The 23,753-nt window shown below is 39.2% G+C and overlaps 1 protein-coding gene across 10 annotated transcripts in view; it reads right to left on the reverse strand.

The window, feature by feature from the left end:
* Positions 1-2,268: 2,268 nt before the first annotated feature.
* Positions 2,269-23,753, reverse strand: part of LOC111567431 (actin-binding LIM protein 3-like) — a 95,162-nt gene continuing 73,677 nt past the window's right edge. For 3 of the 10 annotated variants that reach the window (XR_008603908.1, XR_008603911.1, XR_008603909.1), the window contains 11 exons: positions 22,537-22,648; positions 22,174-22,278; positions 19,939-19,989; positions 15,815-15,952; positions 15,545-15,609; positions 15,040-15,181; positions 8,927-8,956; positions 5,838-5,896; positions 5,245-5,314; positions 4,292-5,052; positions 2,269-3,814 (listed from right to left, as the gene is read on the reverse strand). Coding sequence is in view for 1 of the 10 variants with exons in the window: in XM_035947382.2 (XP_035803275.2) it covers positions 3,701-3,814; positions 4,292-4,372; positions 5,045-5,052; positions 5,245-5,311; positions 5,838-5,896; positions 8,927-8,956; positions 15,040-15,181; positions 15,545-15,609; positions 15,815-15,952; positions 19,939-19,989; positions 22,174-22,278; positions 22,537-22,648 (972 nt within the window). In the remaining 9 variants the exon portion in view is untranslated. The remainder of the gene's footprint in view (positions 3,815-4,291; positions 5,053-5,244; positions 5,315-5,837; positions 5,897-8,926; positions 8,957-15,039; positions 15,182-15,544; positions 15,610-15,814; positions 15,953-19,938; positions 19,990-22,173; positions 22,279-22,536; positions 22,649-23,753) is intronic. The other 7 variants (XM_035947382.2, XR_008603912.1, XR_008603910.1 and 4 more) reach the window with 7 other exon arrangements.

Consider the following 23,753-nt stretch of genomic DNA (forward strand, 5'->3'; position numbering starts at 1 on the left):
ATCAGCCACAACATCGTGACCACTGACAGGTGAAGTGAATATAAACATATAGAAATTTGAATTATCAGTATGGGTGATGTAGAAAGTCGTGCTAACCAAATTTTCTTAGTGACATGACCTCTTGACTTCTCATGAGTGATTACAACTGACTTCAGCTGCTGAGTCCTCCGAGGCAATGTAAACAGACTCAGCCACAAACACTACAGTGGGAAAGTCTAAGCAATTAAGTACAGTTCTGATCACTGATTTGAACAAATCAAGAAAGTCACTTGAAGCCATTTCAAAGATGTTTCACATCCCCAAATCAACTGTGCAAACAATTGTAAGCATATTGCACATGGTACAGTTGTGCCACTGTCACTGCCAATCATCAGCCTTCCCCTGCTGCTGTCAGACAATTGGTCAAGAGCCAAACAAGAATCCCCAAAATGCTAGTCTGCAATGAATTAGAAGCTACTAGAACACAAGTGTCAGTGCCCACAGTCAAGTGTATTTTACACTGACATTGACTGAGAGGCTGCCATGCGAGAAGAAAGCTCTTCTTCTAGAAGCTGCACCTTAAGACTCAACTGAAGTTTGCTGCTGATCATATGGACAAAAAAAGGTCTTCTGAAGGAAAATTCTGTGGTCAGATGAAACAGAAATTGAACTAGCTGGCCACAATGACCAGAAATGTGTTTGGAGAAGAGAAGGTGAAGCATTTAATCTCAAGAAAACCAAACTTACCATCAAGCATGGTGTTGGAAGTATTATCTTATGGAGCTGTTTTGCTGCCGGTGAAACTGATGCTGTACACAAAGTAATTGGAATAATGAAGAATGAAGATGATCAATGAGACAGTGACCTTCAAATATGCATCAGATGTGGTAAAGAAATGGCTAAATGAGGCTAAACTGATTGTAGACCTGTCTCCCTAAAGTCCCGACTTAAAACCTATCAATAGACTGTGGACAATGATGAAGAAACAAGTCTGTCAGAAAGCCAACAAATTTGAAAACTCCACCATTTCTGTCAAGAGGAGTGAACAAAGATGGCAAAAGCACCTACTTGCGCTAAATATTGTCATTTGACAAATATTAGAATTTGTATGTATATTTCTGACCCAGTAGATTTTGTCATATTTTCAGAAAACCTATAATAAATCTATTCAAGAACCAAAATACATGACTGTTTTCTGTGTGGAGTCAATGGAAACTCAAGACTGTCATGATATACATGGTCTACAAGCACTGGCCATTCTGTTCATGACTGTTTATGTGTTATCGAACATTCATATAGCAGTTAAAGTCAGAGCAACATCAAAAATTGAGAAAATAGTCTCATGCATAAGTATGTAAGTTTGTAATGCTTACACATTTAGTTTCATAATATCAAGCTGTAACTAGATGATTTAGGGGAATTAACTTGAAATTAACAAAACTTTTGTATTAACATTAGGGGTACCAGAAACTAGTTACTGCCACTAAATTCCAGTTTCAGTCTTACAGTCACTATTTCATGTGACCTCCCTTTACACTTAGCACATCTTGGGAGACCGTCTTGAAGTTTTTTCAAGTAGTCATGTCATATATTTTAAACTTCCTTTAGCACTTTCTAGAGATCTTCAGATTTGTTTTTTCTCTGAACTCTGTGGAGTTCAGTCCATCACTGTCAGTGTTTTATCAACTGCTTTTTCCCCCTTCAAGCACGGTTTCACTGCATTATTGGTGTGCCTGGAATCACTGTCATGCTGAAAAGTAAACCTGTTTTCAATCTGACACTTTCCAGAAGGAGTAGCATCACAAATCAAAATGTGTCTGTACTTTTCAACATTTATGATTCCATCAATTCGGTCAATATCCTTGACAGCACTGGCAGAAACTCAGCCACAAACCACAAGTGACCCTTCACTGTCTTTCAATGAAGGCTGCAACCACTCTTTCTTGTACCTCTGTTCAACTTGTCTTCTCATATATTGATTCCCCCAAAAAGTTTGTTCTTTTACTTTCACTCTTTCTGCTGAGTCTTCATGATTTTTTTTCTAACGAGTTACTGAACTAATCATTGGATTAACTGGCCTCTACACATACAACAAAACGAATGTTCATCACAGTTTGTGAGGAAGACATTACTTAATTTTAAAGGACCATAACCCATCAGTGTTACTGACTGCTGACCATAAGACCCTTACATGAAAAGGTACAGACTTGAAACAAATCAGCCTGTTCACCATCTAATTTTCACAGGTGCATTCAAAATTTGGGAAAATAATAACAGCGACAACAGTAATTCATTGCATCGTTTATTCAGAAGCTGGAGTGACAGAAATGGGGCTTTAAATGATAAATGGGAACTCCGATAAATCAAAAAATAAGTTAGTTTGTAGTTCCGTAAACACTGAATGTGGTAAATGTGATTTATTGTGGCAAATTGTAAACACACACACATACAATACTCACAAGCACACTCCGCATGGTTTCAGTCACTGTAAAAACAGCACATTATTCCAACTTTTACACTCAGTTAAAACACTCCTGCATATGAGCAAACACATCTTGTTCATTTCACCTTCTATTAAATCCATTTCAGCTTAGACGATATGTCTTACCTGTTTATCACAAACATAGATCTTTAATTTTCCTTTTGTGACACCTGTCAACTCTCTTTGTTTATCCCTTCGCACATTCCTCCCCTTCTTGCCATTTCACTTTTTTTTTACATCATAATCCTTCCCTTTATTCAGATCCCTTCTAAATATTCACTCATAAAAATCTTTCTATTAGTCATTTGCTGTAATTACACACACACACACAGATTAATTGCGTAAACATGATTCAGTCTGGTGGTTTAATTGTAATCCAGCAGCTGAAATTCAGTGATGTTTCTCGAGTGCAGCTGCAAATCTGAATAGACCAAAACTTTAATTTCTTCAAATGAAATAAGTGGAGCACAGTTATCATGTTTTCAAGTGTGCAGTGCCAGTCCTTCCCATTTCTAAACTTGTTTAACAGCTCCAAGCGCCGAGCTGCGACACAGTTCATTCACATTATATTCCAAAACACGCGTCAGTGAACCGTACAGTCTGCTCATGTCGTAGAAAAGAAGTATCAACACTGATATGGCTTCAGAATAAACTGACATCGAAAGCGAGAGAAAACTTTGGGTTGTCAGTGTTTGCACATTATATCATGTTCAGTAACCCTACTGATGAGGATCACATCTTCACTTGTCCTGTCAGATTATGAGTTGCTGAGGGCAGCGTCTGTCTGACTGGGTAACGTCTGCTGTCTTCCAACCAGATTTGCTTCACAAACCATCTTCCTCACTGTAAGTGTGGCAGACCCTCCATTTGGTTCAAAGTACTTCAGCAGAGCAGCGACCACACTGCTCATGTCAACACACTGCCATCTGCTGGTAGGGAATTATCGTCCCAGTGCAGCTCTCTGCTCTCCCTCCAGTCTTCTTCCACTCATTAGGTTTCCCCCCAGTTTGGCCCATTTGGCTGACTTCCTCCATATTGCTTAAGTAGTTCTACAGCGGCCAAGAAGAGGCAGCCAACAGTTCTTTTCTTTCTGCCACCTCAAGGGAAGAAAAACATTTATTTTGTTCAGTTCTCAGGCCTCCACTGAGACGCACACTCGAGCTGGGGTCAGTAAACCCTTATTGGAAGCTACACTGTTAGTGGTGGATCGGCACTCAGTCAGACGGTTCTGCTGATTTCTCAGAAAAGTCTGACCTGTTTCTTCAGTTCGTTCTTCTTCCACTGAGCAAGACGGTCAAAAGAGGACATGGACATGCCGAAGACTCTGTAAAACTCTTCTGGTGAGAGGTGACGCTGTGATGAGAAGGGAAAAGGAAAAGAGAAGGTCAGAAACTGAGGTAATTAAAAACACTGGAGGTATGTTGTAGACATACACCAGTAAGAAAAACAATGAAAAGATGACCAGGGCTGTCATCACTTTTTCTACTGTACAAGCAAATCAGCAGACATAACACAGATGCTACAAAGACTGAGAACAACAATTCAGTTGCTATGCTCTTCTAACAGTCAGGAAGTTCATTCATCACTACAGTTCACAGGAAGTTATTTTAAGAGCTATAGACCATTCAATTTGTTGTAAAGATTCCCAGTGCTCAGAGAGAGATTCTGCACAGTGTTCAAGAAAATTGAAAGAAAACTGCATCTTTAAGGGGCTACAAGTGGAACATCAGGCTTCAAGATCTGTTCTTTTCTTTTTTGTTTTTGTTTTGATGTCTCAGTGTGTTCCTTAAAAGCAGTGACTCAAGATGATGCTGTCGTGCTGCAGTTTACCTCAAGTCTGGCTCGGTCCACATCGCTGGGGAGACGCTTCTGCCCTCTGACTGACACCACCAGGGCTTCGTATGGGTAGATCTGATGGAGCGAGAGAAAAATACTACTAACACATATCTATCTGTGACTTCATATTTACATTTACAGCTGACATTTTTATAAGCCTTTTCTATCATAATGCACATTGGAGGCTTTAACCAACATGTGAATTCAGTTCAGAGGTTTGTTTCCTCAGTGTTATAAAATATAGGTAATGTGGTTTAGATTTGCGTGCAACAGCACTAGACAGGTAGATCATTTTTAAAAGTGTTGTCTCCCTCTAGTGGCCAAATGTAGAAACAGTGGAAAAAAATTTATTAAAAAAAGGAAAATGTGTCTGTTTCATGACTTTAGAGGAAAAGATAAAGAAAAACCATGCTCCACTGTTGACAAAGCACTGTGGAGAGAGATCTGTCTATGCAAGATAAAGAAAAATCTCATTTGTGGGTTGATATGGTTCTTGTTTTCCTCCTTTTCTTAATATTGAAAAGATTAGAAATAAAAAAAATAATCTGTTTCTACTATAAAGGGGTGCTTGTTTGTGAAGTGTTTGTTTCGTTTCGCTGTCGATAAAATGAGTCAGTCAGCTTTACAAAGTGGGTGTTGCTGAAGGAGATGGATTCAGTAACACATCATTCTTATCTGTCTTCATTGATCCAGACCTTTCACTCTTGGCTCAGCAACAGTTCTCTAGCTCTGGCATCTGCATCTTACCTTGTATTCTGAAAGAAAAGGAGAAAAAGAAAATATCCAGATGTTATGAAATGTTTGGCTGTATTACATGCATTCACTGACACCCCATTTCATTAATACATACAGTAAACTCTCAATTACATGCATCAAGAGGGGAGGTAAATCAAGAGAAAACTAGAAGAAGTGAAGATAAGGAGATTTAAGCTGTGCAATAGGCTTACCTCTGATCTGCCAATTAACTGCATTACTGCTGTCATACTGGTAATAATCTGCACTTGCGCTGCCGGGCTGCTGGAACACAACAAGAGCAGGTCAGGAAAACATGGTAGGAAAAGATGCATTTAATCTTTATATAGCGAAATAGACAGACGTGTTAAATCGGTCAAGTATTCTGTTGAATTTATCACACTGATATAATGGAAATATCTTGTCACTTGTCTTACTCAGCCTCAGGAAGCAAACCGATACAAATGAGTTTCAGGTTCAGTAGCAAATGAAGGACTCTGCCATATATTCCAGTTAGGCGAATAGCTACAGCCGTCTTATTCTCTCTGCGACTGTCCCTATTTTGTTCCCATCACTTCAGAGGACATCAAATTGTCTTATATTCATTTCCTCAGAACTTATCGTAACCCTAAACATTACTTAGTAACCTTAACCTAAACCCACCACAAACTTATGTTAAGTCTTCACCTTAAAATGTAATCATTTACATTATGAAGACTTCGTTTCTGTCCCTAAAAAGAATTCAAGTCCCCACAACATGAGTGATACAAGCATAGACACACACTCACTAGAAATCATGGCTGCTTACCCTGTTTAGTCCATTTCTCCCATAGCCTGGCAACGAGGCCGATTTGGCAATGTACGAGTCTGGAAGAACAAACATAAGCGCACAACCATAAACAAACAAAAGAACTATGCAAACTAACACACACACATTCACACTATAAACAGGAATGCAGCATTTCTATTGTTTGTGGTGCCTATTGGGGTTTTTATTTCTTTTAGAGAAAATTGTGCTCTAGAATCCTGCATATTTATGCTTATTATTGCATGCAGGATAACATGTGACACAGACTCCAAATAAACTGCTACATAGAATTTAAAGTCGCTCCGTGGCTGTTGATTTAAATCCAAAAAAATCATCTTTGTGTATCACAGTTAAATATTTTGAATTTTTTTTTTCCCATAAAATGTAACTCTACATCATGGCATCCTCTTGAATATGCAGATCAACCGACACCCTTTCAGTCACTGCAGCTCAAGCACACCAGCTCACCTGTGACTCTGCTTACACACTGTAAAACTAGTCCATGCTACATAATGGTAAGCTGTAATCAGCAATGCATGTTAAAAACTGGAAACCAACTCTGAAGAATAATGATATGGAAAGTCCCACTTTGCAAGTAGATAGCAGCCTGTCTGAATCCATGTTTTTTTCTTTTTGGAACACTGGTTATTGTGCTCATTATTTATGTTCCAGCATATAAAAAACAATAGACATGTTAACAAGGTAAAAGAAAACTGCTACTTCTGTTCTACCATTAGGGGAGCAACAGGTTAGTATGAACTTTCACTTAGCTTAGTTGTCAAAGTGTTAAATTTATTCGAGACAGGAAGAAAATTTTAAACATTTGCCAATACACAAGTATGTTTTCATTTTCATTTATTTTTTTGCTATCATCGTCCTTGAGTTTTGGTTTTGTTTACTGACTATATTATTCTGAAATGGCCTTCCCTTGTGTATTACGGTACTTGTGTTTTTACCTCCTTCCTCTCTCCGTTTCCCTCCTTTTTTGATTGCTCTCATTAGTTTCACCTGTGTCATGTCTCCCTAATTAGCTCTCAGTGTTTAGTCTTGTCTTTCTGTCTGTCTTTCAGTCCGTCATGTTTGCCCACCTCATGCTGACCTGCCCGATTCTACTCGTCTGTATCTGGTCTGTGCATTCAGTTTTTTTGTACCCGTTGCTTCCCTTCTGTTCTTTTACCGCCTGTTTGCTTTACTCATGTTCCTCATACTCCTTTGTTTTTGCTTGGATTAGGTTGTTGTACTTTTTCAATTTAGTGTTTAGACTGGATTTTTCCAGGACCTTCTGCTATCTTCTGCTTGCTCCCTTGCCTTTGGTAGCCCTTTAAGTTTTCTTTGGTTCCTTTCTAAGACCTACTTTTGGTGTCTGCATTTGGGTAATCTTCCAGCACAAATCCTGACATATCCAATAAAAACTTGTTAGCAATTTTCTGGTTATTGATCATAATTATTTTAGGAAAACCAACCCAGCACTGATCGGCTTCAAAACAGCTCACACTGTTTTCCTCTCAAGTTGCTCAAAGATTTTACAGAAAGGCCTCTCATCCATTTCTGTCCTCCGGTCCATAAGAACATCACGCTGGGGAAACAATTTCCATCATGTACAAGAATTCAAAGCAGCAGCATTCCCGTCACATATTGTGCCTGCTGTTTGAATCTCAAGGCAACCACTAGCTTCTGAAAACCTGCCTGAAGGACGCCTGTGTAGAAACATGGCTTCAATCACACACAGATCAGAAAAATCATACAGAGTTTGGAGGAAGCTCACCTGTGGATCGGGATAACTTTAAATCAATTTTAGGACGTCTGGGATCAAATAACACCTAAGGCTACTTGCAGAAACATGAAACATTTGCACCTCAACCTGTTATGATTATTAAAGACTGCTTTTTTGGTGGTTCTCCCAAACAGTTTTATAGTTTAATATGAATACCTTATCTGTTTCCACCCTTTTTCTTTCTCGTAACCAATGGTAACCACCAGCATCCTCCTGCAGGCCTGTTTGTTGTATGTACTGCTGTGACTGAAGCAGCAGAGGGCAGCACAGTTACAAGGATTCCCTTAAGTCATTCTGCTGTCTGTCTGCCCACTTTCACTGCCCTCCTCTTCACTATCTTTGTTTCTTGGCTTCATCATTGATTCTTCCTCAGTCATTTACTGTTGCCTCCTGTTTTTCTCCCTCCTTCTCTGTTTTCTCCCTCTGTCCTTTCCTCTTTCAGCCTCTCTCTCTTGTTCTCTCTGGCATTGAAGGGAATTAAATTACACAGCGATGTCAAAGAGCCGCAGCAAAACACCATGATGCAGCAGAATATTGGCCGGGAAGTAGAGCTACTGTACATCTCCATGAGCTGCTAAACTATAATGAATTTGTACCCTATTGTCTGTCTCAACAAGAAATGAGATAGCGTCTCACAGAACAGTCATGGTGTATAGTTGTTTCATCAAAGTGGGCCCAGATGCCACACAGTGTGAAAACTACTACCCTAAGCATCTCATTCAGCGCTATTTTTGTTGTACAAGTGCTGCCCAATAATAACTTCTGCTATTTGAATCCTCAGAGGAAAGGTTTTGGTACAACTTATCAATATAATTTTATTCGCACAAGAATGTAATTGGAGGACAAATCTGGAGGCCATGTTGGGATGTTAGTGAGCAAAAATCCACACAATACCAATGAAGGAGGCAGTAAAGTAGAGAGAATAGCTCTGGAGGACCATTGCATTGACTTTAAGGTGAGTGTGGATAATGCGATCACATAAAATTCTATTTTTACAGTCAAAAATTTGTGTATATCAACTGGTTATAAAACAGATGGCCGAGGGCTTCAGGTAAGTGACCCTGAATCAGTGCCGCCTCTTTAAAAAAGCTGGTAAATACAGGCCTTGGCTACAGCACCATTCATCTTCCCACCTGAAGCCCAAAAGATAGAGGTGTTTGTGTCAGTGTGAGTTGATAACAATCTCCCTCTTAAAGCTCTGCTGCTGTCACAGCAGAACCGACAGGATGGAGGTGATAACGGGGAAGCCGGCTAGCTGTGTCGTCGCCCCCGTGGGATGAACACGAGGATCAAAACACATCGATGAACCACTCACCGCTGTCTGCACTATAGACGGACCTGGGAGCTGAGGACAGAGAGAGTATTTCAGTTTCACACCCTGGAAACACAAAATCTCTTAGAAGTCATCTGTCTTGAGTCTTATTCATGTATGTCAAGAACTGTGGCTTCACCAGAACTTTATGGCATAGAATTGATTGGACAAAAATAGCATAGAAAGGATAAAATACTGCTAAAAAACATGACTGTTATCTCTAATAAATGGATCCATCTACCATTCACTGAAAAAAACTTGGGAACAAATCCCAGAAAGATCTATAGAATCTAATCAGAGGACAAGTCCATAACATTACAGGACACCAGGATTAGAATAACATCCATTAAAAACCATACAACTAAAGAATTTAAAAGTTGTTTGTTTATAACTTCAAACATTCAAGCTATAACACTGATTAAAAATAAAACATACATCCATAATAGTCTATAAAGGGTGAGTACAATCATCTGATGTCATAAAAATCACTTCACAAAGTTTGAGACAACTCATTCTGAGGGACATAATTACAACAAACATATTTTTAGTTCTTCTCTTCACAAGCATTTCAAGAAATTGTAGCTGCACCCCTCAACACCTCTACCTGTACTGTAAAACCAAAAGCTTGTAGCTACACAAGTACTGCTGTTTTGTTTATTTTTTTACAGTAGCTCTACTCTTACAACTTGCCTGAACCCCTTTTGTGTGTGGATACATGTAGTGTCAGTGCCTGCAGGCTACAAACACAAGCAGTATTTGAGACTGTGTTAAGTGGGGTTAATAAATCTACCTCAATAAAAATTTTCAGTGGAGGGGAAATTTTTTAAAAAAAGCCAGCTGTTCTGGGACATCCATAAAACATCAGCTGTGCAAGGATGTGTCCCTAACAGCATCAACATGCAGGCATAATCACCATCAAGACCTACACATCATATAAAATATGAAGCACCGAGGAGCAGCCATGCAGCATCAGGGTTTATACTCGGCCACTCAAGTTAAAAATGTATATGTTTATGGCAACCGCTGCACTTTGTAATTTTAATGGACTGCACTGCATCTTGAGATTCATGTGGTTATTTTTCCTCAAACACAGAAACACACATCATACTGTAGGGGGCTGGAATCTGGAAATAACAAAATAAATAGATCTTTAATTTATTTCTATATTCTATATATTTACATATTTTAATATTTTAGTATGATAATGAGGTAACAGGATATACTAGCAGCTCTGCCATGCTTTACTCTGAGCTCAATGCTAATATCAGGATGGAAACGTACACACAGTGACAATGCTAGCAGGTTGGAAGGTATAATGTTTGCCATGCTCAGCTTAGCATGTTAGCATTTTGTTTTCCTGTAAAGCACTTTGTGTTCAATCCATTTGTACATAAAGCGTTCTACAGTTTTAAGTCTAAATGATTGTAAATGTACAACTATAAGTATGAACAAATTTTTCCACGACAATAATTTAAACTGAACTCATTTTCCAAAATCACAATTGTCAATGAAGACATCAGTAGCTTTTAGCAGCTATATGATTATATTATGACTGTAAAGTTAATGGAAAAAATCACCGTAATCTGATAACTGTCCTGAGTCAGGGGCCCTGAGGTGGCAATCTTATATGAATACTTATAAAGGCCAGTTTATCATTAAACTTGCTCACGTACCTGCTTAAGGAAATATGAATGCAACAAACAGCAATCAGTGACTTTGATGCTTTTAACTGATTTGAATCTGTAAAGCAGTTTGTGATTTCCACCCTGGTTTGCAAGTTCTTAGTGATGAAGTAAAGCTCTGGGCAAATTAAAATTATGGCCTGATGATCTGAAATCCTCCAAGGCATCCCTGAAAGAAGATATGAATGCATTTCCAAAATGTCATGGTAAATTGTTCACTACTTGTTAAGACATTTTACTAAAAGCCAAAAACTAAATCTCATAGTGGTACTGGAGGAAAGTCACAAGATCATCAAAGTCAGGAAGATTCATTCAAAATTTCATAGTCATCCCTGCAGCAGTAGCAGAGATTTTTCAGTCTTAGCTAAAGTTGTACCCAAACTAATTGATGGATAGACAGACAACACTATCTCTAGAGTTTTGCTGCTAACATGATTTAAAAAATGGACCAAATCAAATCAGGTAAGTGAAATCTCCAAGAGTCAGTTATTTTGTAGGAGTTTGTGTCACTTCTGTGACATGATTCACATCCCATTTTGGAATTAAACATGTAAGCGCACACCTGTCAGGACTTTTCTAATCAGTATAATAACGTCAGACACCATAAACCCACAGCGATTACACTGCGCTGAACACACGCATTATCCCCACCTCTCTCAGCCTGACCTCCCTGTGCTCAGACCTCATTCCACTCCCTCTCCTCCAGTCTGTGACCCTAATTTACCTGTACGCTTCATGTCGTACATCTTCCCCGAGCAGCTCCAAATTGCTTTAGCCTCTAATTCCCTCCCTCTCCCTTATATCTAATTCACTTTCTATCGTGTTCGCTCTCTTTGTGTCTCTGCTGCTATAACACCCCTTTCTTTTATTCCCATTTGACCTCCACCTAAATACACTCCCTTTTCTCTCTCTCTGACTCTCTCCATCTCTGTCTCGGCCTTACATGCGCTGAATGCAATGAGGAATGGGATCAATGGGAAACTCCTCCCACTGAGGCTTGGTCAGCATGACGAGACCCACGCATTCCTCCTGCTATAAAGGTGACTGTATTCATTTCCTAACAGCTAACCTTCAGTCACTACAGCTTACTCACTTTAGCCAAAACCAAAAACTGACCCTAATTTCAGCTTTGAACCTAGAGTCTCAGCTCTAATATAATCTTGAAGGACTGTGACGATAATCTTAAGTTTAGATTTGAGAACAAGACTAATGCCTTGTTGACAACTGGCATTAATCAGCTGAAAGTGCAGGTGGAAATGTACCTAGGACACATTGAGAATGTATTAATATTCAATCACTCAGACCACATTCAAAGATGGCTGAGCTGCATATGGCCTAGCTACTGCTTTCACCTTCTACCAGGGCAAAATGCAGCAATGCATTTTACCTGGAGTCCTGCAATTGGTTGGGTGTTTGTGGCTATTATTAGCAAAATTTGCAAAAGGTTTCAGTGAAAATTAAGCACTTCAAAGTGAGTGCTTGTGTAGTCTATGTTTTCCCACATTTTAAATCATTTCTCCGGTTGTGATACTTAATACTAACAATAATAATAATGAACTTTCAAAGCTGGATTTGCAATTTAAAAAGAGATACTTTATAATAAAGGGTTCCCCTGCATCACATAAATGTACAGAATTTTCCCCTTTTGAGTATGTAGCCATTCACAATTAGACGTCTGCTGCCAGTACAATAAAAGTGTAGAGAATTGTACTTGTGATGTTCCAACCCCAGCTGGTTTAAATTACCCAAAAAAGTAGGAAAAATGTTGAAAAGCAGTGATAAAGACAATCAATGCTAAAAAGACAAAACATAAAATAATCCACAAATGCCTGTTTGTACAGCTTTTTTACAAGCCTTTAGAACTTAGACACTGGCCGAGCTGTTCTGACAGTAAGACGGAGTTTGTTCCACACAGCTTGAACTAAAAAGGTAAAAGCATGGTCCTCCTTTGTTTTAAGGCCAGACTGTGGTATTTTTAAATTCAACTGTTTCTCTGATCTAAAGGTCAAGATACAGAATAAAAGGTTTAAAGTTCAGAGATGTAGAGGAGAGTCAGAGGATCTAGAGGTTTAAAAGTGATCTAAAGAATCTTAAATTGAATTCTGTGATGAATGGGGAGCCAGTGTAGCTCAACCAGGACAGGAGTTATGTGTTTACAGCACCAAGTGTTTGTTAGCAGTTGTGCTGCTCAATTTTGACACAACTGTAAATAAGAAATTGCTGCTGAGTTGCAGGAGCAGGTTGAGGCAGGTCTGGACTTGGAGATAACTGTGAGTTGGTTCCGGTACTGAGCTATGTGAGCGCAGGAAGATACAGGTTTCCTAAATTGGACCTGTGCAAGACTCTGGCGTTTGGTATTTTCAACTTGAAATAATAGATGTGTTTATTTACATATGAAGCAGAGAAGTGGCCACTCGAGACGCAGGTGGAGCCACATTTTAATACCAAGTGTGAATTGACGGACTTAAAGCTGTCCAGTTGTGATTGAATCATCCAGGATGCAAGGTAATGCCGTTTATGAACAGAGCCTACGAATCTACAGTGGTGCTAGCTGACCTTTGAAGCTCTGCTTGTGTGATAATGTCAGCATGCTAACATTCTTACACTGATAATGCCAACATGTTGATGTTTACCAGGTTTAATGTCATGTTCACCATCTAAGTTCAGTGTGGCATGTTTCAGAAGTTTTGCAGACATTTGGTCAAAAAACGTAATTATCAGAAGTTATTACAATTCGTCCTAAAGGGAATATGAATATTTGTACCAAATTTCATGGCAATCCGTTACAGCATTGAGCCGAGTGAAGATCAGGAGATCACTACAGTTAGTACACATCACTGGATAGGTAAGAGAATGTAGTCTAGTAGATACTGAGATATGATCTGAATAATGGAAAAGTTGACCTGCTAATGTTGCTATAGGACAAATCAGGGGATCATCACAGGCAGGTTTATCCTCTGGGGACCGTGAATGAATCCAGTAGTCAGTCAGATATTTCAGACTGAAGCGAGTGGGGCATCAACAAACGGTCAAACCTATCGACCGACACTGCGGTCCCTAAGGCCTCCAAGCTTGGGCATGAAAGCAAACTCTGTGATGTGATTTAAGTTTATTTTCTATTCTGTATTTAACAAGGAAAAAGCATCACACATTAAACCCAATATTATGACAGGAAACGCAGCACATACTACAGTAGAGTCAAACCAATACTGTAATTTTGAGCTGAGTGCTGACATTGTGATATTTAGGACTTTAAATCTGTTAGTGGGTCAATATATAATTGCAGGACTTTTTGTAACATAGTTGGCAGGTATCATAGTTGACATTTTTGCTGTTTTCAGGTCTAAAATCAACATGGCCGCCTATAACCAAACACCACATGACATTTTTAGAGAAAGATTATTCTAAATATTATATATATACACAACTGAGTAAAATTGAAATTGAAAGTTATTTATAAAGATATTGTAGTAAACCTGTTGACATGCAATAAATCCGTACTTGATTCACACACTACTTTATATTAAATAATTAAGAAAGCCTGGCAGCCTGGAGTCTTGCCAGTCTTGCCATCATGTGGAGCAGATCATGTGATCTGGAATTAACACACTTCCTTGAGAGGTGCTTTTGTAATGCGTTACTTAGTTGAAAGTGATTTCTCAGACACAGATACAATTTGTTGTTTTCATTACATAAAATTTGATATATTGCCAAAAAAGAAATATCTGTCATGATTATCTCAACTTCATAAAAAGAACACAATCAAAATTATTTTTGAATAAGCTCATTTTATTATGGTGTAGCTAATTAGAAGGTGGTTGTTATTAAATTGGGACGGTTATTTAGTTGACATTTTAGTGATATCCAGTCATTTTTATTAATAAGTGATTGTTTCCAGAATAAATAATTATAGAATTTGTAAAGACATGATCATAATTAACATAAAAAAACATTATTTTTTTTACTTTGAACAAAAAGGCATGCAAGATATATCCCATGGACTTCAAAAGTCCTTCAATTATATATTCACTGTAGTATTTATTTGAACAACCAGATCTTTTTAATTGTGACAAAGATACAAACCGATTTGGAAAAATCAATGTAGAAGAATCAACTTGTCAGTGCTCTCTGGTGAACAAACTTTGTACTGGTGATGCTTAAACTTAGTTTGACATGTCTGTGAGGAAAATTGTTATTACTTTGTGGCTGGCAGATGAACTGATATTGATGTATCTGCTGCTGCCTCACATAAATATATATATATAGTTATACATCACCCCGGCTGATTTACCAAGATGAGCGCTGGGACAGACAACATGAGCAGGCCGAGAAACTGTCACAAATAATAACGCGTGGCAAACAAAATACATTAGGAAAAGCACATCAGCCCTTACTGACATATTCAAGAAGTGAGGATATCACACACAGACTTACATCCATTGAGGGAGCCGTAGCCCAGATTGTTCAGCGTCTCCTTGCTGCTACAGCGAGAACTGCGTCTGCTTCCCCACTGGTCATTGTCGTGACAACCTGATCGTGCCTTCATCTCCTCCTTCAGGATCATCCTGCCAATTCCCTGCATGTAGTGAAGGAGGGGGGAAGAAGAAAAAAAAGAGTAGAGAGGACAAATAGAGAGATGGGTAGAAGAGATGGGAAATGCACAGACAGATAGAGCAATAAGAGTTGGTTGAGTGGGATGGATGCATGAGTTGATAGATAGTGATGGAATAATGCAGGTTGAGATGGGAAACAGGCGACGGTTGTTGTTTAGATATATGGAAGGAGGAATATGAGGAAAAAGAAGCAGAGAGGAGCATCATTTTGCATCATGTCCAGTGGCTGAGGTTGGAAACAAGCATTTAATTAACTGGCTCATTAAATATTAACTCCTCACTTAAAATATAAAAGGGAGAAGTAGGAGAATGTCTTCCTCTCTTACCCTGTTTATGTTATGATTCCATCCATCCTCCTCTCCTCCAGATGAGAATCTCCTCACCCTGGAGACTAGACAGACAGAGACATGGAGGGAGAAGGAGCAAATGAGAAGCAAAAGAGGGAAGAAAGGGAGAATCAAATACAGAAATTCAATTAAAACGACTGTCATTTGACTCTCTTGGTAGCTTTTAGGTGAACTTTGTGCAGCTTATCTATAAAAATATATGTACAGTGTGTTGTGTAGAAACAGGCTGTTACACAGAGAGTGCTGTACCTTTTGGAGATCCAGAATATGGATAGTAGTTGGATTCTGGGTGGTAAATGCTGTTACAGTTTGAGGTGGAAAGCCGACTGGTATTGAGAAGGTTCTCATTGGTCTTTGTCTTATTGACTGTCGGAGAGGCAGATATGTCTGACGGAAAGACAATCAGAAACAGACAAAGGATAGAATGTACTTTTATTTAAGACAATACAAGGTTTTCAGCATTTGATTTATAATGGAAAAACTGTTCTCTCTGAGGACTGTGGGCTGATTTTCATGCTTGAAATAACAACAAGGCAGTCAGAAGGGGAAAGTCAGCATCGGGGGAACAATAGAGGAATGCTTAAACATGTTCTGCTTTAATGAATACAGCTTGTTTTCTTTTTGCCTGTTGTTGCTCTTTAAATGTTGCGCTGACCGATGTGAGTTTGAGACGTTTAGTGTCTTCATGTCTGCAGGAGGAACAAGAGGGATGAAAAAGTGCATTTACTTACAGGGAGGAGGGAGAGAGGAGGGGAGGAGGAGGGAGGAGGAGGCGCATCAAAAACAAGAGAACAGAAAGGAGGTCAGAGAAAATGTGAAAGGGTGGAGACACACAACTTCAAAAAGCAGGAGAGGATGTCAAGGGTGGGTTGGAACAACACTGACAATGAAGGAAAGCAGTTAGCGATGTGAAATACGTATAAGACTTCGAGATATTACCCAAAGCTTGCTTAACTCGTGTGTTAAAGCTGAAATATCAGAGCAGCAGATGGGCTTGTAATTTCCTCGTGTGGAAGACAGCATGTAATTGTTGGCATTTTGGCTTTTATTAGACGGTGTAAAAAGAGTGATGAGGAAGACAAGAGAGGAGGAGGTGGTGACATATAGCAAAGGTCATATGTCGAATGATGCTGGGGATGCGGGAATGTTAGTCTTTGGACTGTCTAGACCTACACTGGCCTATCTGTGCCCGTTTGGATCATGAGAATGCTGTTTTCTTTCCATTTAAACAAAGAAAATCATCTCCATTTAAAGCTGTAGAAGGCAGAAAATCAAAACAAAGAAAAGCAGTACCAACATATGTCAAAAATCCTCAAAAATAGTCAATCCAAAAGTCAGCATTCCTTGTTGGCTTCACACACTCAAATTCCAGTTTCCTGAGCGAAAGTCCTCCGTTTAACCTTTCATAATCTGGTTTTTGCAGACAAAAATGGCAACAGACACAGGAAATGCCAGTAAAAGCATACACAAAGGGTCCTCGACTTACATCGGAGTTCCATTCCTACGGAACAATTTAAGTCCATTTTCACCCTAAGTCGGAACCCCGGTGAAAATCTGAACACAGCCGTTACATGCATCACGATATTGATCATTTCTTTGGAAAAGTCATGAATACCAATGACTTTCATGTATGCATGAGTCATTTTACAAGAAGGGAACAAAATATGTTGCACTGCTTTTACAACTTGATCGTTTTATTTTATCTAATTTCACTTCCATGGAGATGGCTTTCCTTTTCTTCGAAGCACTGCCATCAGAAGTGTCTGACTTGTGCTTGGGAACCATAATGAAGGGCAAAAAGTTAGCAAACGTGGCACAGTCCAAGGTGGCGTACAACCGGCAAATGTAAACAAAGCCGTCACATTGTGCCGCGTGACGTCGTATTTGTTCGCTCCGCTCACCAACTAGTTCCAACATAACGACGAAACATCGTGCGTCGTAAACCAAGGACCTGCCCGTAACCAGTTCCAACGTGACGACAAAACGCTGTAGGTTGAGGATGTCATAAACCAAGGACCCCCTGTATATATTTAACAAAAATCTATATTTGCATGGGGTGTGTTAATCAGTGACATCTGTGGTGTATCTGTTGATGCATGGCCATAGTGTAATGAGAGGTGTTTGTAGTGTGCAGCAACCAAACCGAAACCTAAAATAAAGCAAAATGTGGCTGCAGCATAAGGTGGGGCAAAGAAAGGAGGGAAAACAACATGGCCTTTAATGAACACAAAGCCTAAGTGCTCCAGACAGACAGGACCATCCTCTCAGGCTCCAGCACCTCAATGAAATACACTGTAGAATATGAAATACCTCTAATATACCCAAACCAACCTACCTGACACATCCATCACAAAGCTATTCAGCCTTCATACTGTCTTTTCAGTGCAGACATTCTTGCTCTTTGTACTATTCCACCCGGTCTGATCTGAAAAGACCTGTGATTGGGCAAAGTCTCCCATCTTCTAAATCCAAGAGGAGGTGCAGAAATCTAGTTTCATCTCAGACCACTTGAATTACAATATGCTGAAAGGTTATTATGGAATTCTTGCCAAGTGATGCAAACAAAAAATACTGCCTACCCCAGCTTTAATATGACAGACGCATTCTTCATTCTTTTAAGTGCAACATACAGTTAAGCTGAAATGCATACATGATTCAGGGACAAGTTACTGCCTGCACTCTGATCCTGGTAATATTTTACATTGAAAACAGATACTGTATGTCAAAATACATTAAAATAAGTTGGACTTTTGGCCTGAATCCAATCATTCACTCAGCTGGAGCTGTTAAAAGACGGTGAAACCATTCATCTGTGTTCTTTACTGTGCTATTTTCAAACACTCACTTATCCCATCTGGTAATATAACCAAACAGCTCCTGAAGGACGTATAAAAATCTTGTGTTTTAGAGGCGCAGCCAGGTCTGACTGTGACATACATTATGGTACTAATACACCTGATTACAGTATTTTGCCTTAATATGAAACCTGCTCAACACATGATGTATGCAGTAAATTTAAATGCATCCACACAGCCCAGCTCACAGATTGCCTACTCAGACTGAGGAGAGAGGTTTGTCAGCACTTTGCAGCGCAGTGTAAATCATGCAGAGGTCTTTCTGAGGAACTGTAATTCTGTGGGATCTGCCATCTGAGCACTGATGGATCACCTACACACTCAGTGTTTGGCACTGCTTCGCTCAGTTTTACTTCACCTCTTCAATGGCCCGCTGAATCTGTAATCTCATTTTTGATGTGGCTACAACTCACGTTGCATGGACCTGTTTGTTTAGCTTAGTTTGGTTTATCTAAGTCTCCTAAAAGTAACTTTATTAATGTGATGTGTGGTGAGCGAAGCTGTGATAATTAGGAACTTTTGATTATTGGACATTTGAACTCAGGGTGTCTTGATTTTCTCACTCTCTAGAAAATGATTTTTATACATAATTTTTTATTTATTTATTTATTTTACACAAGATTACATTTTTCCTGGGATACCTGTGGTGCTATAAACTGATTCATATAATGACAGTGGCTGATAAAGTGTATCAAGTTGGCTCGGCCACATTCAGCCACAAAGTTCATACCCAATCAGATGAAAAAGGTCAATATTTACGCAGATAAGGGGCTTACATGTCATATTAGTGCCTTTTTTCTTCAATCAATTAATCATTGAGGTGACAAAATCAGTCTGACTGGCTGGGATTTGAACCAGTAAGCGGCATTATTTGACAAACCCAAAGACATTCAATCTAAAATTAGATTCAAAAAAAGAAAAAAAAATAGAAGTCACATCTTAGAAGCTAAAACCTTAACATTTCTTCTCGATAAAAGTTTTAAACAAGGAACAGATTATCAAAATTTGCTACATGTTCAGTGTTATGTGATCTGTTTGAGCACTGGTACTGTTGTTCTTTATGGTGATTTCCACTGGTACAATCTGCTAGAGCTGTTGGCAATCAACTGAGAAGCAGAACTTCAGGTGTTTGTTGAAATGCTGGACAGTCTGATTCTCTATTTAGATTATCCACTGGTCCTCCATGAACTCTGCAACCATCCTGGCCAGTGATAAATTGCTGCTGCATCAAGCCTGTGCAGCCTTTCAGAAGAAATGTTTTCACTTTCTCTGACTCCTTGAGAATTTCAAGAGAAGGACTGAATGTCTTCAGAAGGACCAGATTTTAGACAGAAAGATGAATATATGAAAATATAATTCAGCTGTAGCTCAGATCTTTTCTGTAACTGCTTCATTAAGGCAGACAAATAGAAGCACTGCAGTAACAATGTGGTAGAATGAATGCAGGAATCAACTGTCGGGACAGGTAGACAGCCGAACAAAGGCTTTAGAAAACAACATTTTCAGAAATCTACCAACCTTGTCTCTTATAGATGGGGGGTTTCCTGTAGATGTTGGTTTCCGCAGAAGCTGAAAACAGAAACAAAAAGGGAGTAAGTGGCAGAAGGCAAAATAAAATGTGAGAGGAGGAGGAGAAGAGGAGAGAAAAGGAAAGGAAAGGAGGAATGAATATTCTGATTTTCCTCATTCATCCCATCCCACCAAATTAGTTGTATACATTAACAGTCTTCTTAACCATAAAGTCGACAGCACAGGTAATAAACTGGGATAGCGGAGGCGGTGCCGAGCATCCAGACAACCTGACTGACATGCAGAGAGGCTGATTAATACAGATTCACAGGCTTAAAACGGGAAGGAGAAGCAGATGGCACCAGAACAAAGAGGGAGGAGATCAGTTGAAGAGCAGGATGGAGAGGAAAAGATAAAGGGGAGAGGAGGGGAAACTTAGAAATGGCAGAAACGCATCTTGTAGACCTCATTTGGTGGCAGCACAATCATTCAGCTCAGAGTGCTGGAAAAGCACCACAACAATAAGTTGCAGTAAATTAAAAATAGTTTGAGATTTAAAAAAAAAAAAACAAAAAAAACCCCTGCACTTAAACAACGAATAAAGAAAGATATTTATTTCCACTCAGTGAACAAAGTGTGCCACCAATCCTACCAAGTTGGAGGTTTGACTCCCAATGGACCATCCACGCTAAATTTGTATGCACTTGTGATACAGTGAGGCACTTTGGATAAAAGCATCCACCAAATACATTTTGCTCACTGTTGAAAAGCACGAAGCGAGCGCTGTCGCAGGGTTGGCAAGGAAAAACGGCCATGGAGGTAAAAAAAAAAAAAAAAAAAAAAAAGAGGAGGAAGCATGCGGTGAGAAATGGACTGAGGGCAGGCGGAGGGGATGATGGAGGGAAATCAAATGCACAGCTTGCAGTGGAAAGAAGAGGCCTTTTAAAGTGAAGGGAACAGAGACAGAGTGAAACGTTCAGGGTGCAGAGAGGCATTAACTTGATAAAGTGGATGACTGATGGACTGTTTAAATAAAATGAACCAGTATTAGTTGTTGGATGAAAGCGTACATATGTTATACAAGAGTTCCAGATCAGGAAGATAAATTAGACAGAGTCTTCCCATTGGAGGACAATGAAAAGAGGCTAAGTGCATTTTTATGGGCGTTAAAACCTCTTTAAAATAAGGCAAAAGACAAAAATGATGAAAGATGACAACAAACAATGAATTACAGTAAAATACACTTCTGTTCAAAAGTTTGGTGTCACCAGACAATTTCATGTTTTCCATGAAAACCCACACTTTTATTTATGTGCTAACATAATGGCACAAGGGTTTTCTAATCATCAATTAGCCTTTCAACATCATTAGCTAACACAATGTAGCATTAGAACACAGGAGGGATAGTTTCTGGAAATTGGCTTCTGTACCCCTATGGAGATATTCCATTAAAAATCCAGCTAGAATAGTCACCACATTAACAATGTCTAGACTGCATTTCTGATTAATTTAATGTTATCTTCATTGAAAAAACTTTTTCTTTCAAAAATAAAGACATTTTGACGTGTCCCCAAAATTTTGAACAGTAGTGTATGTATTGAGCTCTTCTGTGCTTGGATTGTATGTGGAACTTGTTAGGCATCTAAAATCATATTGTGATCATGTCTATTACAATGCATCTCTCTCTATTAGTTATGCTAATGATGCTAGATTTTTTAAAATGAAAAACAAAACATATAGTTTCCCATTACAGCAGGTAAAGTCTTTAGGTTGCTTTGTTTTGTCTGGCAATCAGCTCCAATCTAAACCTATTCTATCTACAGTGATACAAAACCAGAAAAAAAATCAGCAAATCCTCACATTTGAGAAACTGACAGGAACAAAATGTTTTTTTTAATTAATTTAAAATACACATGATGGGTCAATATTCAAAACCACTTGATTGATTTTCTTTCAATCAAATTATTACCACAATCAGGTTAAAAGCTCATTGTGTTTGTGGGTCAGGAGGGAGGATAGCATTGTGGTTTTAGGTTCAGGATGTGGGTCAGGGTCTTGACAAGGGTTTAAATCATGTTGTAAAAATAGACTTGACAATGAATAATGGTGACATAGGAAGTACCACAGTTTGTAACAGTAATCTACAAGGTGCTACGATGTAAATATTGGATTGAGGGTCGGTTTTAGACTGACGTGGGTAAATTTGGGTTAGTAAACAGGTCAGGGTTACGGATGGCCGCCTACCTGGCACATGGAAATGCTTGGGGGCTTGGAAGGTGGTGGTGGTGGGTGTAGCACACCTGGGCTCGGGCTGACTGTAATAGGGTGAACTCCTGCCACTCTCACTGCCTGCGGTCAGCCCAGCCAATCACAGTGAGAGAAACCAAAGCATGAATGGTCCCCAAACAGAAAGACAGACAGGCTAATGAAAGACAGAGCCACCAGTAACCTGATGAATTACATGTATGTGAGCATATATGAGTGCATGAGCGTCAGTGGGAGTTGTGGGGCTCTAAACAGCACCTTACTGCACCCACTCTAAGAGCTTCTCTCCATGTAGGGACGCAGTGTTTTCCCTGTGTGTCTTTGCCTGAGTGGGAGTATTACCAGGGAGATAATAATGCAGTGGGGAGCCTCCGTGGCGACTGTGTGCAGGGGAGTCGGTGAAGGCAGAGCTGGAGGAACGCCTCGTTCTCAAATCCATGCCATCCAAGAGATCCTGCAAAGGAAGCGAGGGAGAGAGGCTGTCTTTGAGTAATGTGCTTTAATTTACGAAAGGCAGTAAATTAGACCGCAAGGCTCCTTCCAAAACACAATTTTAATCATGCTGGCAGCAGCTTAATATTCTACATTGTACATAATGCTGCTAGCAGTCCTCCAAGGGCACATATGCAGTTGTACACACACACACAAACACGGGATCCTCACACCTTATTTGGTCACTAATGTGTGGATGTTTAACCTTAAAAAAAAAAAAAAGCAAATGAGGATTCAACAGATTGACAGCTCCTTGGCCTACAACACAATAAAGGAATAGTTCATTTGGTTTCCTGCTTTCTTGCCAAGATTTGGACAAGGAGACTCTTAAATATGCACCTGCTTGCTTAGCTTAGCTTGTTGATGTGAACAAAAGGGATAAACAGCAAGAATGACTCTGTCTGAAGGGAGCAAAATCCACCTCAGCATCTCTAAAGCTCACTAATTAACATGTTATATCTCAAGTGTAAAAACTAGTTATGAGGAAATGCAGTGGATCTAGGTCTTGCCTGGGTGCAGTGATTTCTGTAACGTAGTTGCATTTTTAACTAATAACTCAATCAATCTCTGTACATGAGTGTGTGTCTGTTCTTCACTTTTCTCAACAACCATTTATTCCATCTATTTTAAACTTGGTGCGTGTATTTCCCAAAAGCTGAGGAAGTGCAGTCACAGGTAAAAAGTTGTTTGAATAAGCGGTTCTTAAAAAACTTAGAGATAAACACTAAACAAAGAAAACTTAAAAATGTACTTGAAATTGCAACTTAAAGTGTGCATTAGGTTATGGAGAGAATGTGTGCATCCATTTGTGTCTTAATACAGCTGCAAATGACAAAATTACATGTAGTAGAGTATATTCTAAAATATATTTGGACCACCAAGCCAAATCTCCTCAGTATTTGTTTTCAAATCTCAAGGAAAACGAGTCTTATGGCAGTTGAGTTAAAAAGTCCTAACCTAAAGTCTACAGCTCTAGTAAAAAACAAACAAACAATAAAACACAGAATTTCCTCTTTTGAAACTGACATAATGTTTTAATGAGGCTTAAAAATCACTCTTTAGTGTGC

The sequence above is a fragment of the Amphiprion ocellaris genome, chromosome 14 (genome assembly GCF_022539595.1).
Source record: "Amphiprion ocellaris isolate individual 3 ecotype Okinawa chromosome 14, ASM2253959v1, whole genome shotgun sequence".
Lineage (NCBI taxonomy): Eukaryota > Metazoa > Chordata > Actinopteri > Pomacentridae > Amphiprion > Amphiprion ocellaris.